Source organism: Lepidothrix coronata, unplaced genomic scaffold (genome assembly GCF_001604755.1).
Source record: "Lepidothrix coronata isolate B3197 unplaced genomic scaffold, Lepidothrix_coronata-1.0 Scaffold45, whole genome shotgun sequence".
Taxonomy (NCBI): domain Eukaryota; kingdom Metazoa; phylum Chordata; class Aves; order Passeriformes; family Pipridae; genus Lepidothrix; species Lepidothrix coronata.
Genome location: NW_016690225.1, coordinates 4,350,721 through 4,370,336, shown reverse-complemented (window position 1 = coordinate 4,370,336; position 19,616 = coordinate 4,350,721). Strand labels below are relative to the sequence as shown.

General features: G+C 41.0%; 1 protein-coding gene across 2 annotated transcripts in view; it reads left to right on the top strand.

Annotated features, from left to right (window-relative positions):
* ELOVL5 (ELOVL fatty acid elongase 5) overlaps positions 1 to 19,616 on the top strand; it is a 40,239-nt gene that overhangs the window by 15,747 nt on the left and 4,876 nt on the right. For both annotated transcript variants that reach the window (XM_017814523.1, XM_017814524.1), the window contains exons 2-6: positions 7,363 to 7,428; positions 9,328 to 9,515; positions 16,693 to 16,770; positions 17,303 to 17,474; positions 19,008 to 19,132. In XM_017814523.1, the coding sequence (XP_017670012.1) occupies positions 7,371 to 7,428; positions 9,328 to 9,515; positions 16,693 to 16,770; positions 17,303 to 17,474; positions 19,008 to 19,132 (621 nt within the window). In that variant the 5' untranslated portion in view covers positions 7,363 to 7,370. The remainder of the gene's footprint in view (positions 1 to 7,362; positions 7,429 to 9,327; positions 9,516 to 16,692; positions 16,771 to 17,302; positions 17,475 to 19,007; positions 19,133 to 19,616) is intronic.

The window sequence follows — 19,616 nt, the reverse complement described above, 5'->3', positions numbered from 1 at the left end:
GTGGCACTTGAATAAGAGAAATGAGACCAGAAATGAAAGCCAATGTCCTTGTGGCCCTTTGGACTTAGCTTTTGACTCCTATCTTCTGAGCTCTCTTTAGTTTCCCTGGCTTCCTGAGGCCAATTTTCCATTGTGAGCTGCAGTAAAAAGAGGGAGCTTCAGATTCAAAGAGTAGCTGTTAATAAACACTGCCATACTGCTTGGGGTGGTTGGAGCAAAGCTATCTAGCACATGCTGTGCTTTGGCTTTCCTTACAAAAAAGTCGACTTGTCGCTCTTGTGCCATGTACATATTCTCCCTGTTTCCATCTCACATAGTTTGCTACAGATCCTCTCTTCCATTTCTTTCCCATTAAAAAAAAAAAAAAAAAAAAAAAGGCAGTTCTTTAAACCCAACCAGGAGTTGTCTGTGCAGTACCCTTGTACATTTTATAATTGCAAGCTATTACAAACACAGCAGTTGAATAAACCTGTGTGCTTTGACTTTTCTCCCACCACATTTTATTTCTGTAAATACTTTTGCACTCTGCACTGTGTTGCTCTTAACAGCACCAGGGGTATAAGCTGGCAGCAGCGAGGAGGTTTCCAGTATCGCAGTACGGGGATACGAGTGCAGTGGCTGGGCACAGAATACACCCCTGAACACTTTATTCCAGGAAAACGTATGCTGTTGAGAAAACCATAGTGCTGAGGGGTGCCAGACCTGCTGCTGTTAAGGTGGACTTTGCAGCATGAAAGATCTTTATTTGCAGGTGGATGCTGGATGCATCCTTCTGGGATGGAGAGGCAGTGGTGAGCCATTTTCCACAGATTCTTAGTAATTCCATGGGTGTCTTTGTGTGGTTGCTTCCAACATGCTCTTCCTGCTTGGCCATTGCCCTTGGTGTTTTCCCTCTGCCTGAAATAATCCCCGCCGTATCAAGAGCTGTTGACTTCAAGGGGATGAATTTTGTGTGAATATCCTAATCCTTGAATCAGATCGTAATTCAAGCTAGTTTAGATCTGCTAAAAGTGTGAATAAAACTGCAAGGACCTATGATTTTTCTTAACTTTTCTATATGAAGATAATTATATTCTGATTTAATGAGGTTTTGGGTATTGAGCACAATTATTTACTCTGTTTTGCAGTATCCTTTTCTTGTATTTGTTTCTGTTTTGTAAAATACTTTAATTACCACAACTGTGTTTAAGTATGAAGGTAAACATTACTGAAGGATTTGGGGAGGGGGGTAGAATGACAGGAAAAGTAATGGCATGAAATTATACCCTATAGTTCACTGGCCAAAGTCTTCCTTTACCCTCTACATTTCCAAGTGGTTTGAAATCCCATTGAGGTTAAACTGTTTGAAACTAGTTTCTCTCCTTTGTCCTGCATTTTTTCATGCTTCCCTGAATTTTATACGAATGATTTATTTCTAAGCTTCCTTATGCTGGTGCTGCCAGGGAGTATGAAAGCTCAGCACTGTGGGTCCTGATGTGTCAGCAGCAAGCTGGAGGGTTTGCTGCTGATGCTAGGGGGCCAAAAATGTGCATCACTTTGCTAGAGATACAGGTGCAAACTAAAGTTTAAAATAGTTTCTTGTATTTTAACAAAACTAAAGTGCAAAATCTGCAGCACTTATGCTTCACCTGATTTCCCGTAAAATAAATATACCTACACTTTCAGATCAATAAGGACTATAATTTATTCTGAACTCCTTTTTACTGCTAATATTAAGCATGCTTAGGATGTAAGAGGGTATTCAGAAAAAGGAAAAAAGGGTAATCTCAGTTTGGCAGGAAGTTGAAAGGCAATACATGCAAGGAGTGGTTAAGGCTTTGGGAATGGAAAGGAGAAGCTGGGCATCTTTGGCAAATGGACAGAAAATGGTTGACAGCTTTGATTATCAGTGCTGTCTTCCATCTCTCAAGCAGCCGAGCATTTTCAGTTCCAGTATATCTACAAAAGCAAAAAACAATGTGATTGTTGGGTTTTTGGATGAGAGATAGTTTGTACTTTTGGAGGAAGAAAAAGAGAAGTCACCTCTGCAGTAGCAGGGACTGAGAAACATCACTTACAAGAAAACACAAATCAAGATTTCCAAAAGCAAGTACCTAAAATTAGGCTTCGAAGTCCTAATTTAAGAATGACGAAAGTGGCTGTTTTCCAAGAAGGCTGAGCAGCCAGGCCTGACAACGGGTTGCTCTCAGAAGCCAGCACAATTATTTAGATGCCTATTTTGGGAATTTTTTTTTTCAACTCAAGTTCAGACACTTAGATGTGAAAACTGGGATCTGTTTCAGGGAGTTCTTGAGCAGCAGGGTGAGAGCTGAAGGATCCTGCTTAAAGGGAGCAGGCTCCCAGTGCTTTGAGCTTTCAGCTCAAAATGTTTTTTTGCTGCTGTTTGATTTGCTTTAAAAGGGTGCCATGGGACAGAGGGCAAACCTTTATATTTTTATGCATCATCTTTGCACCTGGAAAGTTACTCCAAGAAGAAACTCAAGAAACAACATTAAAATGTGGCCAAGAATTCCTAAATTACTTTTCATAAACTCCCCAGAATGTGTTTTCAGTGCAAAGCATAGGAGAGAATTTCCTTTTGAAAGGCAGGAGCTGGGTGAAATCCTTCAGTATTTAGTAGCCCTTTCCTCAGAGACTAATGATGTGCATTAGAAGAGCATGTTGGCAATGCTTATAGCCTGTATGAAGCACTTTTTATAAATAAACTTAAAAAATATATACTGCAAGAAAAGGCTTTGCACTGTATTTTTGATTGTCACACCAAGATGCACTGGGGCCATCCATGCCTGGACTGAGTGGCAGGGTAGAGCTCACATCTTCTGCCCAGACACATCTCTGGCTGCTGGAGCATGGTGCTTGTCTCAGCTCATAGTATCAAAGTGAAACAAGGATGCAAAATGACCTGTGGAGGTCCAAAAAAACCTGTCTGTCAAAATCCAGAGGATTATTGAAAAAGTGGGACTTGATCGTGTTGGAGCAAGGTACAAGTTTAGCCTTCGTTATGTTTGTGTTGCAGAATTGAAGTCCAGTAATCTTGTTTTGTTTAAAACATCAGATAGGTTTTCTCTGGATTAGATACTTGGACTTGAAGGAGTAAAATCTTTCAGATTGTAAACCTGAGTGCTTCCAGACTCTGATTCAAATTGCTGTAGTGTTCAGGGCCCTTACTGCAATGATAAAATTTGGTAGCAGAGAAGATGATTTTTTTTCTGTCCATTGTAGAAACTCGGGAAAAAATAACCGGTGTATATAGAGGTACATGTTTTAAAAAGTATTGTCTAGCATAATTGGGTCTCTTTTTTCTTTTTTACCTGACTGTAGGCACTGAATAAGGCTACAGATGTCATCTGTCTAGTCTTCTATAAGGCCTTTGGCATGTGCCCCCCCAACATCCTTCTCTCTAAATTGGAGAGATATAGATTTGATGGGTGGACTGTTCAGTGGGTAAGGAATTGGTTGGATGATCACATCCATAGGGTAGTGGTCAGCAGCTCAGAGTCCTGATGGACAAGTGGTGTCCCTCAGGGGTCCATATGGGACCAGTACTGTTTAATGTCTCCATCAATGACATGGACAGCAGGATCGAGTGCACCCGCAGCAAGTTTGCCAACACCACCCAGATGAACAGTGTGATTGACATGCCTGGGGCGCTGTCCCAAGGGACCCAGACAGGCTCAAGAAGCAGGCCCATGGGAACCTCATGAGGTTCAACAAGGCCAAGTATAGGTCCTGCACCTGGGTTGGGGCAGTTGATGGCATGAGTATGGTTTGTGGGATGAAGGGATTGAAAGCAGCCCTGCTGGGAAGGACTTGGGCTGCTGGTGGATGAGAGTCTGTACATGAGCTGGCAGTGTGTGCTCACAGCCCAGAAAGCCAGTTGTACCCTGGGCTGCATCAAGAGGAATGTGGCCAGCAGGTCAAGGGTCATGATTCTCCCCCTCTACTCTGCTCTTGTGAGACCTCACATGGAGTACTGCATTCACCTCTGGAGGTCCCAGATAAGAAAGACATGGACATGTTAGAGTGGGTCCAGAGGAGATCAGAGGGCTAGAGCACCTCTCCTATGGAGACAGGCTGAGAGAGTTGGGGCTGGTCAGCTTGAAGAAGAGAAGGCTCCAGGGAGACCTTATTGTGGCATTCCAGTACCTAAAAGGGGGCCTACAAGAAAAATGGGGACAAACTTTTTAATAGGGACTGTAGTGATAGGACAAGGGGCAATAATTTTAAACTAAAAGAGGGCAGATTTAGACTAAATGTAAGGAAGAAGTTTTTTTACAATGAGGGTGTTGAAACACTGGAACAGGCTACCCAGAAAAGTGGTAGATGTACCATCCCTGAAAACATTCAAACTCAAATTGGATGGGGCTCTGAGCAATCTGATTAAGTGGAGGATCTTGCCCATGGTAGAGGCGGTTGGACTAGATGACCTCTAAAGGTCCCTTCCAACCCAAACCATTCTGTGATTCTGTGAATAATGTGCCTTGCTCTGGGATGACTTCCAGGTAAAGGAGCACTGCTGTTGATCTGCTTGTGTATGTGGTCAGCTGCAGAATTTGCTTACTTTCAGTATTAGGAAACATGCCGATTGCAGTGTTCCAAATGGCCACTGGTTTAATTTTTCTGGGAGTCGATGTTCCTCTGAATTGGTTAACTATTCTAATTAAAAAAGAACCCTTGTAGTTGCTGCTGTTGAAGCAGTGTTTAATGTTGTGTGGCTGTTGGCAGGAGACTTGATGCATTTTCACATGACCCCCTCTGGAACAAAAGCAGATTGTTTCCTTCTGTTTTTCTGTTACACAAATGAGTTCCTTTTGAAACAATTTCTTTTTCTACAAATTCTGGAAATCAACACTAGGAGTAGTTTTTCCTTTGCTGTGCCTTTTCCAATATGCTGTCTGATAATACTGGCTCAAAAACTTGCTTTGGGGTACCAGCTCAAAAAAGCTGAGACTTCTGCAGAAAGACTCTTCCTCTTGGAGTACGAGTTTTTCTTCCAATTTTGTGGAAGGGTCGAACATGGAGTTTCATTTCTTTCTATCTTTGCTATAGCTAGGCAGAGTTTGTTTCTGCTTTCCTAGTTGTTTCTGCATTTTTAGTGTCAAGCAAACAACAGTATGTAGCAAGTTAGTTCTGAATTGAGCTTTTTTTGTATATTTTTGTGTAACAAACCCTTGTTTTTGAAACAAGCTCTCCCCTCTGAAGCCTTCCCCTGTGAGGAGGGGAGTTGAAATCAGACACAGTTGAGGGTTATTGGCTGATGCAGTGCTGTGTAACTAGATCAATCAGTACTGGATCAAAGGAGCAACAGACAAATTGAGTAAGTGGGGATTTCAAACAACAAAATGAGTTATCCGCCAGGGAGTGCTTTTCCTGGTGATATTTAATAGCTGACAGACTGAAAAAAAGAAAGAGCTGGGGTGAAAAAAAATGCTTTCTCTCATTATCTGTCTTCTCCTTGGAATTATATACTCATTTATCATAGCCTTCCTGATGCTCATGCTTCTCATAACACAGCATAGGCTTTCTCACTTACATTTCCTTAATCCTAGGACACCAATGTGCCAGTACTGTGGGCATGCACACAGATGCTCACAGTTTGTGTACCATAGCTGATGAAGTGATGTAATCCCAAAAATGCACTTTCTTGTGAAGTGTTTGCTTACTTGGGCTGGGCTTCTTCAGTCAGAAAGTAAAACCGGTATGAATTGGGACTACAAAATACTTTTAACACTTCTGCTTATTTTGATCAAGCTCTTTTGTTAGTGCCTGGTGACCAGATTCCAGGGATGTTTCTGTGGCTTTGTGTAGTCCAAAGCGGTTCAACACAGAGGGGAAAGTCTATTCTTTGTGTCCCTGAGAGCCCTGCAGGGAACTGATGGGCTGTGGTGCTGCCAGAAGTCCTTGGTGAGCATATCAGCCTCCTGCCTGAGGCCAGTGGTGGAAGGGATGTGGACTTCTGTAGAAGACCACACAATGTAAATGCATTTATCTAAGCCCCTTGTATTTTTTTGGTCCCATGGAAAGTCAAAGACCCTGTGGTTGCTGGGTGGCTCCCTGTCCTGCTTTGTACCTGGGAGAGAGCATTGTTTGCATCCTGCTTGGCTTTTCTTGCTGGACCCGGAAGAAATGGAAGTTTCAGTCTCAGCTGACTAAAACCAGAGGACATACTATTAATTTTACTTGCATATATCAGTACCCCTCTAGAGGTGAGGTTTTCACAGGTGGAAGAGAGATGTTTGTTTAGCTACAACTGAAAAAAAATTAACTCTTTTGTTGTTATCAACTACATGTAAGCTTGTGTGATTGTTTTGGTTTGTGAGTATGTTGGCAGCTTGTGTTACTTATGTTATTTCCCCGTAACAAAAAATTGCTACTAATATTAGTACTTTAGGGAAGGAGAAACATCAAGCAGTGAAAACCATCCTCTTAAGAACGGGTAAAATTTTATTAGTGAAAGCTCAGTGCAGTTCTGGGTAGAAAAGAGGAAATTTTTTTCTTAATCGAGAAGAAAATCGCTTCCTCTTCTCTTGAGAACAGCTTCTTGCACAGTTGTCCCTGCTCATGGAAAGTGTTGCTGCTTTCCTGCTTTAACCTTAGGGAGGTACAGCAATTTAAGTACCCCAGTGTATTGATCAGGTGCTACCAATAATTAGTGCCCATGTGAGGAGCTGGCAGATTACATTTGAATTCACTCTTCACTCTACTAATGTTGGATGAGCTTTATCTGGTAATGTTTTACCAGTAAGCAGTTTCTGGAACTTGAGATGCTCATGCCATGAACTGCAGTGTGTCCTCCCTGGCCTCTGCAGCCCCTCCTGTCACTCGGTGACTGTTGATCTTTTGGTTTTATGGGCTATTAATCAGGGCTGTAATCAGTCACCTATCTGCAAGTGATAGCAGAGCCAGTTTTCACTTTTTTCCCCCTTGCCTTCTCCCCAGCTAGCACTGCCAGCTATTTGAGTCTGTTAAAAGAGCTTCATAGTGTTTATTGGAACATTTCACTGTTGCTGGCTTTCTCAAAGTCCAATCCTCCTCTTCACTGAGGGATTTTGCAAGATTCCATTTTTTATTTGCACATACAAAATACAGAATTAAAAAGAACTTCAGGTTAATCTGAACTCATTATTTTAGCTTCTGTGCATCTAGATCTCTGATGAAGTACTTCAGTGGGAAATACAGCTCATACACCAGTGACTCGAGAATAAAATAAACTTTATGTACTTTGTATCTGATGAGAAAGTCCACTATGTTTGCTGGAATTTTTGCATACTAGTATTTTCTTTGTTAACCCTAACAGATGGTGTTCACATGATTAAACTGTTTTCATGAGCTAACTTTGTCCTCTTCTTTCCATTTCAATAGGTTGTAGAATGGAAGTTCTGGATAAAACAATCAATAGTTACTTTGGTGTTTGGCTTGGACCCAGAGGTAAGATTTCTCAAAAGTTAAATACATAAATAAAACTGATCTTACTAGAACATAAGAAACAGCTTCCCTGTGACAGGTGACTTTCTTAAGGATTGCAAAGCATCAAAATGCATGACAGTGTAAAAAACTAAAGTCTATTCAGTGCTTCTGATCTTTTGACCCGAAGACCTGCTAATTTTTCGGCTGTGACCATTATAGGTGCTGTTCTTCTCACTATCAGTTAAGCTCATGTTGTCATCTTAGTGACTGACTTACTGACTTACCTCACTCAGATCTTTGCCGTTGTTTTTTTTTAGAATTTAATAATAGCTTTTATTAAAAAGAAAAACTTTTAAAATTTGCATTTAATTAAAAATTAATTAATTAATTGAATAAATAAATCTTGCCCTCACAACTGGAGCTGCTTCGGAATTTTTCACTAGAAATATCTGTGGCTTTTGGAAAGCATTGCTGCTTTGAAACCTTTTTGTTTTAAAGAGGCAGTGTTCTTGGTAGGTTTTTCATTGGGAAAAAGTCTGCGGGTGGAGAACAGCAGCAGCGGGACCAGGACAGGCAGTGGCCTCATGCTGAGGGCTTGGGTAGGGATGGCTCCATTCCACCTCATTCTGACCAGGGGGGATTAAATGTCAGCATCTTGTGTGCATTGTGCATAGCAGTGCTGCACAGTAGCCTGTGCTTTCTTCCTCTGACTGCTGCAGTAACACCTTTTCTGCCTCTTTCTTTGTCCCAGTGAGGCTCCGGTGGTGGTGCCACTGCTTCGCAGGACAAAGTCAACAGGAGGTGAAACAAGCCTCTGATTCTTCAAAGTGTGTTTTCTATTTGCTTTTATTAGTATCTTTGGTGCCTTTGTTGCCCCTCTCTTCATACTAAGCCTGTTTAAATTAGTCTGGATGTTCTGATATAACTTATTGTGAGTGCTGGCATATGGTCTGTATTTGCTGTGTGTTAAAAATAATGAACCGTAAAGGTGGCAAATCAAAACAATTCCCCAACTTGCTTAATTACTTCCCAACCAACATTTTAAGGCATCATTTCTTACATGCAAGATCCACATATGAGTCCTTTAAAATTAAGTCAGGACTGTGAATGCTAGCAATACTTGAATTGTTCATTTATAGTTTGGTAAACTTGGTTTCAGTACTTTGGGCCGACTTCAGTGAGAGGAGTGAAATATTGCACTGTTGCTGGGTATGGACAACACAGTTGTGGTTCAAAAGGATCCCACGACTGTTACAAGTGTTCCCCTGAAATCCTCTTGTTCCATGTGGTTTATGCACTTTCCCTGAGAAGTTAATGTGTTGCCAGCTGGACTGGTTAGTCAGACTGGACTGACTGCTCTGTATTTCATTGCTCATGCAAGGACTCCAAAATTTAATTCTTTCTAATAGCACATACATAAGTCTAATTGTGTTAGTACTGATTAGAAAATAATTATCAGGATCATCCACTGATAACCACAAAGGGATCTGCTTCACTCCTAGGTTTGCTGACTCTGTAGGAGATAATGTGTGCACCATCGGGAAGGGTTGGTTTGAGAAAATAAGGGGGAGAGATTTGTTGAAGGTTTTCTTTATAGTTTAAGCTCATCTATGGTATTCAAGTGGATGACAATTCTGAATGGTAATGAGTATTTAAAAATAATAGTAATATCTTAACTTAATAAGAATATTTTTGCCTTAGGAAGAGAATTATTTCTGCTTTCTTTAACAGCTGTACAGCTAAAACCTTGTTGTTTGTAATTAGCACTGTGGCCCTCAGTAAAAGGGCTTGCTGCACTTCCTTCATCTTTCTCTGTTATTCCAGCACTGGATGCATTTTGGGTACAGCTATTTTTGTGTGCTTTGAATTCTTCCCCTTACAAAATCCAAGCGTTTCTATATTTTTGTTTGTTTATTTCAGACCCCAGAGTAAAAGGATGGCTTCTTCTGGAAAACTATACACCTACCTTTATCTTCTCGGCCTTGTACTTACTAATTGTTTGGTTAGGACCGAAGTACATGCGGAATAAACAGCCGTTCTCATGCAGGGGTATTCTGGTGGTCTACAACCTTGGACTTACACTGCTTTCTCTGTATATGTTTTACGAGGTAAGAGAAGAGGGATTGGGTCAGGGTTATTTTGCAGTATCTGTTTTAACTATATTGTTTTGTGTTGAAAATTTTATCTCTGAGGACAGTGCTCCTAAACTTGGGGAAGCATTTGCAAAAGTGTTTCAACCATTTTCAATGTCACTTCTGTGGGGAGAAAACTGTAGTTGTAATGTTACCTCTAAAGATGGTGTGAAACAAACCTTGCCTTAAACATCCTTGCTGACCTTGGTTAGCAATGTTTCAAATGCACTTTTCTCAGTGGAAATGAAAGCCCGATCTTTTGTTGTGAACCTGGCTACTCTTTCAGGAACTCCTTCTTGCTTAGAAGTCTTGCTCAGTGTGATTGTGCTGGTGGATTGTGCAAAGTATTTCATAGCTAAACTGTGGCTTGATCTGGATGGGAAAACGTGGTTTATTTACTTTTATTTAATCACACACACACTCCTCACATCTGTTTCTGTAAGCTTGCAATAGCTTCTTTTGCATCCTCCTTGTTTTGCTGGGAAGAATAAAGTTGCTGAAATAATGTTGTTGTGCTTCATCTGTTTCTTGGAACTTAAAATCTAAACATACAAATATATTTCAAACCGAATTGACCTTTCTGTGGACTTATTTCCTTTCATAAAAACCCGAAGATTTAGGCAGTGTAAAGTTTTCTACATCCCAGAGAGCCCTTTAGCTGCTTTTACTCAGAACTGTATGTTCTTATTCAAGTGAAAATGAAGAGCTGTAGTAGTCTAAATAACAGTGCAGTTAGAAAATGACTATGTCACTTTAACGTACAGGATACTCTGGCTTGCTTTTAACCAAAGTATTTCTCATTTCTGTAAGGAGATATTTCATTGTCAACATCCTCTTTTCAATTCTTTCAGTATGCTCTTTTCAAATACAAGCTAGGGCTAAAACTACTATTCTATTTTTTTTTTTGCCTGTACATACAAGCTGTAATTTTCCTTTAAGTTTGTAGTTAATTCTACAGTGTTTTACAAGGTGAGTGTTTAGAGACGAAGTGATTTAAATGTAAAGTTATTTCTCTTGTGTAGTGAATTGTCTAGTCAAAAATTACTGAGTTGGGTTATTAAGAACTTAGATACTTAATTGTTCAGTTGGGAGCAGTTTTGGATTCAGTAGATGCTTGGAACAACTTGCATTCTCAATGTGCTTACATTTCTAACCTCCCTGTCAGGATGTTATAATCCAGAAAAAATTGTGTGTTGATCTATTTAACTTGTATAAACTTAGTGTTGATGTGGACTGCAATGTACATTTGCATTATTTTATGCAGATATTATTTACAATTATATAATGATCTATTGTTTTAACCTTTTGTATATTTATGTTATTGAGGATTTACAAGTGTTGACTTTCCCTCAGTTGTACCAAGTGTGGATAAAACTCTCAGGATAGCCAATCTTTTTTCCCTGAATATTTGGAATAATACTCATAGTTTCCAAATTACTGTAATATTCTGCCATGTTACAAAACCTGCTGATAAATTTAAACAAGAGAAAATATCTGAACTGTTGATCTTATAAATGCCTTTTTCTTGCTAACAATGAACTTGGTTACCAAGAAAGGGCTGTTTATTATTATATGCCAAAGAATAGCTTTTATAATGTGAAGCAATGAGGCAACTAAAATACAGCGAATATTAAGGATCCTCCTTCCTATATAGTGAAACTCTTTACATCAAAGCAAGTGTTGCTCTTAATCTAACATTATCCATATGGAAGTGTTCATTAGTATTGTTCTCGTTATAAATGGACATAGATGAGGCTAGAGCATTATGAAGACTATTAAACTCATGATAGTTGCAATGAAATGTGGTTGGCAGCACTTGCTGCCCATGTGAGGGCAAGCGATGCTCTGCAGCAAGGTAGTGATCCCCTAAAACTGCTGCAAAGCAGAGTCTCGTGCTAACACCACATTGCTTGATGTTTGCAGGGAGAGAGCCAAAGGGCGTAGGGGAAAAAATCATGTCCTTGCACCTCCAGGTATGTTCTCAAGCTGAAGTGCCTATGCAGTTACCTCTATTGGTGCATGGCACGTGATGCCCTTGCTTGGATCTCTTCCTTCTTGGAAATTTGGCTTTAAAGGATTAGCCGTGTATCAGTAGCACTTTATAATACACTTACTCGCTTTTAAGATAAAAAGGTGATGAGCAGCATTCAAAAAATTTATATAACTCCCTGTTCTCTTTCTTGTTGTCATTTTGAGTTTCAGTTGGATTAAATTTTTTTCAGTCCTGCTGTGAGGAAGGTCATAAACATTATCATTTATGAACTTGTTTACTAGCCTGTCTGAAAAGAAGTTGCTTTAATAGCTTGTATACAATACACCTGAAACTCTGCTTTGGAGTTTTTTCTGAGTTATGGCTGTGGTGATTCAGGTCATGATTCATAGCATCACAGCTTAAGTTACATATTATATGACGAAAACAAGATGTTAAATGGGGCATCCTCCCATCTAGGATGAAAAGGATAACCTGCTTGTTTCTTTGACCTTTACATCTGTGTGTCGGTAAACAATAAATGGGGAAATTTTGCATTGTATGATTTGTATAATTCTAGGTATTGTGTACTTGTACCATTTGACCTACTGATGTAAAATAATATCATCATCATCATCATCATGGCTAGGCTTCGCGAACAAAGATTTGAGAAGGATTCCATCCACACTTGCTACAAGCGCGCTGATGGCTAAAAGGGCCAATGCGAGATAGACAAGTCCAGTTGCAAAAGACACAGCAAAATGTCTCCTTAGGCAGTATTGGCAAGACATATTGATCATCATCATTGGTCTACTCTGGCCTCCAGTCGGGAGACATGGAGACGCACTGTACATAACACTGCTGCTTCTTTTGAGTACACACACACAGAATCATTCTTGAGGAGAAAAGACAACACAGAAAGAGCCATGTCTTGCCAAAATAATATAACCTTGTTCTAAAATCACTAGAAATCTTAGACTTCTTATTTGGAATTCCTAGTAGTTTCTGTGTGTACTTGCTATAACTTATTTGGGTATTTAATGACCAGGCTTTGATACTAACAGAACAGAGTAGTGGACTGCACTTGTCCCAGACAGTAAAAAGGCAAGGCAGATCTAGAGGAGGGAGAGTTTTCTCTAGGCTGGCTTGTCACTCCCATACTTCAGGAGGAGGGAATGCTCTTTAGGGGCAAACAGTGTTTTATTCTGTAAAAATGTACAGTGCTTGGGTGTTGAGGAGAAATAACACTCCTGTCTCGGGCAGGGACAGCAAGGGGTGGCCTCCTGCATGCTAGAGAAGGTGTGTAGTGGGGTGGCTGGCAGAGGGGTTACAGGACATGGCTGCTGGCTGGCACGGCTGTGCCTGAAGGATCCGTGGGAGCAGCTGGAATAGCAGAGACAGCACTGCTTCCACCTGTGCCACTGCTCTGTGCTGGGGTCATGAGTCAAGTTGTCTTGCAATGCTGTGAGTAGGGCCTATGCCTCTGCGCAAGTCTCAGCTGGGTAATTCAGCAAAGAAGGGAGAGTGCCAGCTACCAAGTTACACAGCACAGAGACCTGTTATTATGAGGGTGTTTGTTAGCAGAACTAGCCACATGATTTGGACCACCCAGGCTTATATTAAACTAGTCAGTGATGAGGGCTCACTTTCTTAAGGGATCTCTTTACTGTCTTTTTTTCTTCATCTGAAAAATTAATTCCATGCTGAATTGATCTGCAAAATGTCTTGGATTTTCCTGATGAGGGAGGTGTTGCATATGCTGTAGGAAAAACATCCTCAGATCTGCACTCTGTTTTAGGAAGGAGGGTACTCTGTGAAGAAGTGCCATGGCATGTGAGCCACAGGTGACAGCTAGACTGTTCTTTCCTCTCCCCTTTCTTTCTCTACTGTCTTGAAGTCCTTATCTCTGTCCCGGAGTGACTGTGTTCCTGTAAAGATAAAATTCCATATCTCAGCAGGCATTTGCTTTCTTTGATCAGAGGTGTGAACTTCTGTTTCTCCTCACTCTAATCTAGCTGTATTTTGAAGCTTGTAAACCCATCACACCTTGACAGCGTGATGCAGTGCTGAGCACCTTATCTGCCCCACTCCAGTGAGTCTCAGACTTTAGTTTTATCACAAGAAAAAACAAAATCCTCCCCAGTAGCATCTCTCATACAGTCCAGTTAGACTGGTGTGCTGGTGTTAGTGTGCTGGTTTATTTTGATAGCAGAGTTGATAGAAATAGCATGTGGCACAGTGTTTTAAAGAATTCAACAATGGAATTACAAAATGAAAGCCATATGAAAAAAGAAAATTTCAGTGCAGGGGAAGGAAGTGTAAGTTGCTTGAGCACAAAAGCGACCTTGAGCTACAGGGTTTTCCTCTGAGCCAAGGGACTTAACATTGACTTTGAGTGCCATTTTAATTGGCTTATGAAGGAGCTATCTCTTTTTATGCTGTTTAGAAACCATGTACTCTGGTGAAAATAGTTACAGTTGGCCTTTTCTGGACAGGTCACTTTCTCGAGAGAAGATGTGCTTGCAGTTGTGCATCAGCAGTGCCATTAGCAAGCCTGGGCTCCTGCCAACCTGGAGATGAAGGACTTCCTAGGGCCAGCAGGCAGGGAAAGGTTGTTTCAAGGCTGGGTTGGCTGAGGAGCCACCAGTCTGTTGCTGGGCATGTTTCAGACCTGCTGTCCAGTGGCTGTAAGAAGGGCTTGGAAATTATGGCCGTCCAGGGAGCAGACCACAACAAGCATGAGCAAGGACTTGAATGCACTAGCTGGCAATTTCTGACCCCTCCTTATTGTTTCTGTGGTGGCAGGTAAGCAGCTCCCTGGGGCTGTGCATAATGGAGCCATCTGGGAGCCACTCGTGATCAGGTCTCAGAGCAACCCATTGGTTTTGTATTTTGAACCTTCCAGCATGTGCTGCAAGTATTGTGGGTGCAAGAAATAGTGGTGCCAGGCAAAGGAGCTGCTGGGTAACTGGGGAAAAGGATTATTTACATGTTGCATGTTGCACTGACCGAGGTTTATGGGCAGCACCAGCAGTTTGTGGGCAGCAGTAGCAGCTTTTTACCTATTAGTTCCTTCTGCAAAGGGAGGATTAAGTTATTTTTGTAACTGTACTGACTATTGATATGATAAAAGATGTTAGCACTTTCTACAAATGCTGCTTTGCTTCTGTCTTTTAAACCCCCATGGCTGTGAGGGTTTTTCAGCTCCTAGCTTATAATATGTTCTTTTGGAAACAAGGGAGTATTCGGGTTTAGCTGAAGCTATTGCCTATAGCCACACTGATGCAATTCCCTTCAAAGAGGTGGGATCCCTGCTGACACCTGTGGTTGCATTACACTTTGGGTGGTGAACCTGTATTGTTTGCTGGAAAAGCTCTTTGGGTTTCACTGTGCTGCCTTTACTTGGAAGAAGTTTATGGAGTGCAGCATTAGTGATGGATGCTGTTTGGATTAATTACAATATAAACATTGTGATTATCCTTCTATTCGTAGCACTTCTTTGAACTGTATGAAAACATCTGTAAGTTCTTAACAACACAATCACAGCACAATATGGTGGTCTTCTGAGGGACTGGTGGGCACTTGCAAGGCCACAGTCTTTCCCTCAGTGCCCTGACAGTGTCTTGGTGCAAAGCTTGTTTCAGGATGTAGCTGGTCCTTTAGCAAGGTACCACTCTTAAACTGGTGTCCTTTGCACAGCCATGCCTGCCTTATGGCTGGAAGAGGATTCCTTCCATGGCTGCCTTCTCTTTGCTGCTTGGGTCCAGAAACTGCCTGGGTTGTTGATGTGCATGGCTGCCCTGCTCTTGCTGTGGCTGGGTGCTATTGATTTATCTCTGATATAGGAGATAATTCCAAGTCTATATGTTATAATTAGATGTAATTTTTCTCCCCCTAAATAGGGGTAATAATTCTATCTCGGAAGGTCAAAAATAATGACCTGGGCTAACTGGGTATTTTAAAAGCTAATTTAGGGGGGAAATGAGGCATGAAAGAAATAACATTAGGGAAAAGTAGATCATTTAAGTGATAATCTTTATTGTACCTTTTAAAATTAGCTTCCTATTCACAGTTCTGAGCAGCATTTAGTCATAACAGGTTTTGTACTCCTTTAATCAAGTGATCATTTAAAATGACTTATGGTACAAGGCGTTTCCAAAGTAGCTTTGCAAAGATGTTTTTTATCCTGCAGGAGAATAGATAAGGCCAAAACCGGACAACTTGCTTGTGCTTTTCAAATGTGGTTTTTTGGAGATACCTAGCAATTCTTTTTTTCACTTAGGAGTCATCTAAAGTTGTTACTCCTCTCTTCATTCTATTCACAAGAGGAAAAACATCTTTGTGAAAAATGTCCAGTGGTCCCTTCTGCTGAGATATTAAAGGGAGCTTGCTCGTGTCCTTCCACCTACTCCCTCCTCTCATTCCACCCTCAACCTGTCCCTCCATCTCCCACCCATGAAAGGATGAGATGTGAACATCCAGCTTTCATCTTGCTTCTCTGTGGATTTCAGCCAGCCCCACTGCAGCAGGCACCTCGTCATCCTCTCGTGACTAATAGCTGGTCGTTACTCTTATTAAAAATAATTCCGTTATGTTTGAGGTGTTATGCCAGGAAGTCAGGCAGGCAGTGGCATATCCTGCAGAGGAAGTCATTTATATTGGGAAGGATGTAATGTGCTTGGCATGAGTGAATTGCTCAAAAATATCTTGAAGAATCACAATGCAGTGAAACATCCATTGTCAGCTGTTAAAGATAGCAAAGCTGAAGATTTGCTCTGTTATGTAGTTTAAAAAATTATAATCACATCTCTCTGTATAAAATTTCTTAAAAATATAACTTTTTATTTCCAAAAACAACCAGAAGAAAAATATATCTACTTCACTTTGATCGTTTACTTTCTCCTGCAATGAGATCATCAGCCCAGAAGGGGATTTCTTGAGAATCTGTGTGGGATAAGTGAGCATAAGATGCTACCTCCTATTTTTATTCTGGTATACACTAATAGGAAGAATTTGTTAAATCATCCTCCACTGTGATTGGATCACTGCTTGGAAGTTGAATTCAACCTGGTGCCGCACTTGTGCCCACGAATCTCTCAACACCAGAGCTGCAGTGGAGGTTTATAGGTGCCATGGGGTTCAGCCTTCTCCCCAAATAACGTTTTATTTTTTTCATTTGCTCAGCTGGTGACAGGAGTGTTGGAAGGAGGATACAATTTCTTCTGTCAGGATACGCACAGTGGAGGAGAAGCTGATATGAAGGTACCATAATTGAGACTTAAAGCTGATAACATTTCCAATTGTCTACTTTAGTGTAAGTGAAGAGCACAACAGTATTGATTATGCAGATTTTACTTGAACTATATGCTTTTTTCCCTCCTTTTGCAGTACAATGGACAGTGCACTGTCAAACATAATAGTTAATATTACAATAATCATACAATATATTCATGGTTGGGTAAGTAATTATGTGTAAATTTTCAAGTGTTCTTCTGGTCACACTTCTGACCTCTCCTTTACAGAGAGCACTGTAGCATCAGCTCTGGTTAAATATTTTGTTTCTCCCAGGACACTCCAGGTGCACAGCAGCAGCCTCATAAAACAGTCGTTGTCATCCTGTTTTCAGCTGTAGCTGTGGATTTGTACCTGAGTCAGAAGCATTATGGAAGATCCTAGCAGAGTCGTCAGTCCAAGTAGTGCAGGACAGATTCTGGATTTTAATTACTTAGGTAGCGGAAGGGTTGAAAGCCCCCACAAGGTGCAGTGCTTCTAAAACTTGCTTCCTCCTTTCTAGATCATACGTGTCCTCTGGTGGTACTATTTCTCCAAACTCATTGAGTTCATGGATACCTTCTTTTTCATTTTGAGGAAAAATAATCATCAGATCACTGTTCTGCATGTCTACCACCATGCAACAATGCTGAACATCTGGTGGTTTGTTATGAACTGGGTGCCTTGTGGTCACTGTAAGTACTGGGTTATGGTGGGGAACATCTGCAACACGGGCTTTGTTTTGGTTTTCTTTTGGTCAAACCAAACATCTCTGGTCCCTTCAGCTGCAGGATTTGTTCTGTCCCATATTAAGCTGCTTTGCTGAATCGCAACTATTGCAGATAGTTGCAGGAATTAAGCTGCCAGCACAGCATCTAGAAAAGGAATGTCTGTGTAGTTTGAAGAATTTGTGTGGCAGTGTGGCCTTTAGGAGCTGCAGTAGCCCAGGTCAGATATCTGTCAACCTTGCTCTCTCTGTTTTTGTGGTAGTTGCAGACTCTCTAAAGAAACAATACTCTTTTTGAAGTCAGGACCAGAAGCTTGTTTCAGCTGCAAGATGACTAATAGTGACTCTTGTCCTTGTATCTGTCAAGTTCACTTGAGATGTTAATTTCTTAATTTAATCTCATTACACCACTAGCCATAACCAAATATTTCAATTAAAATCGTGTTCCCTGAGCACTAATGAACATGACTGAATGCATTTTAAGTTGAAGATTTCCATGTCTCTCTTGTCTAAATCCTGCTAACCTCTGGCAATATGGCTTTGATTCTCTACTTTCATTGTGTTTAGTTGGCACCTAGTTTCCTAACTGCATTAGCATTACTTAGTTGTGGTTCACATGTGCAGTTTATAGATACTAACTGTTGAACACTCCCTCCAAGAGAAACCTTTTCAAATCCAATGGATGTGAACCACTGGCAGTGCAGACCAAGAGGCTGCGTTCCTCAGGAGTCTGCTCTCTGAGCCAAACAACATAGAAACTGGTATTTGTTTTGTGTTGTCAGCACAACAGTGAGTAATGCTGAACTTATAAAAAGTGTGCATCTGGAAACATATTCTCCTCCAAGGAAGTCAGTCCCTGTTTATATAGCAGTCAAAAATGCAGACACTTAAGAGTCTATCTTGTGTTTGTGTGGTCTTGAAAATACTTTTGTGCTACTTCTAGTCATCTGTTTTTCTTCTTCCAAGCTTTTTGTTCTGCTTGGTCATCACAGTTCTGTGCAGTTCAGTGTTAAGCTAAAAGTTTTTTTTTCATGACTAAAGGTGCTGTAAACAAGGACCAATAAAATGGCTAACTTGAAGTTTCTGAAGATATCTGTTGTTTTTGGCTATAAATGACAAAATAGGCTCCTGCCTGGAAGGAATGAAATAAGCCTAAAAGTAGATGAGTGAAGTTGTCAGTTCGTGGGTATGTGAGTGTGCCTGCTTTTTATCAGCTTCCTCAGTTTTTTGAGAAACCATAATGTAGATGTGCAAAAGAGTGGAGGAAACAAACCAGAAGACTGGTATAAAGTGCACAACTGCAAAGCAGCTCAGCTACTGTGTTGGGTGAGCAGAATAAAAATCAAAGTGGAAAAAAACCAAACTTTCTTGCGTTTCTTCTAAGAGAAATCATATTTTAAATAGTAACATTTTGAACTTGTTATTTTTGTAGGTTCCATGAAACAGCATGTTCCTTCCTGATAATGCAGTGTACTCTCTTTTTCCCTTGCCCTTTTTTTAGCTTACTTTGGTGCCACACTGAACAGCTTTATCCATGTCCTCATGTACTCCTACTACGGACTGTCTGCTGTTCCAGCAATGCGTCCTTATCTGTGGTGGAAGAAGTACATCACTCAGGGGCAGCTGGTGAGTGATTTGCTCTTCAGTGCTTCAGCAGGCTCTTGTATTGGTGATGAGGTCTTTTTGTCTTTACTGAGTTAGGAAATTTTGGAAGGGAATAGAAAAAGGGATAATGAGGGCTAGTACCTTCTGCATCTTGTATTGCTTAAATCACCTTAGAAATCCAGTTCCTGCACGTCCATTTGCCCTGTTTTCAGGACCGTGGGGAGCTGGGGATTGATGGTGTACATGAATCAGTGCTGAGGTCTGTGGGGTCTTCACCTCACCATGTTGTATGGCTAGATGTATTTGGGAGTTGTGGTGCTGGGTTTTCTGGGACTCAGTAGCCAGGGAGGAGGGAGAAGTTTTTCTTCCAAGGCCCCTTGAGCTAACGTGCTCTCCCCTGTGCTTGGTTGGTCAGGCTAATGACAGACCAGAAACTGAATGCAATGCAGTCCATAACTTGTGGCCCATTCTAGTCCTGTGGGACAATGCCTTTCCTGTCTCACTT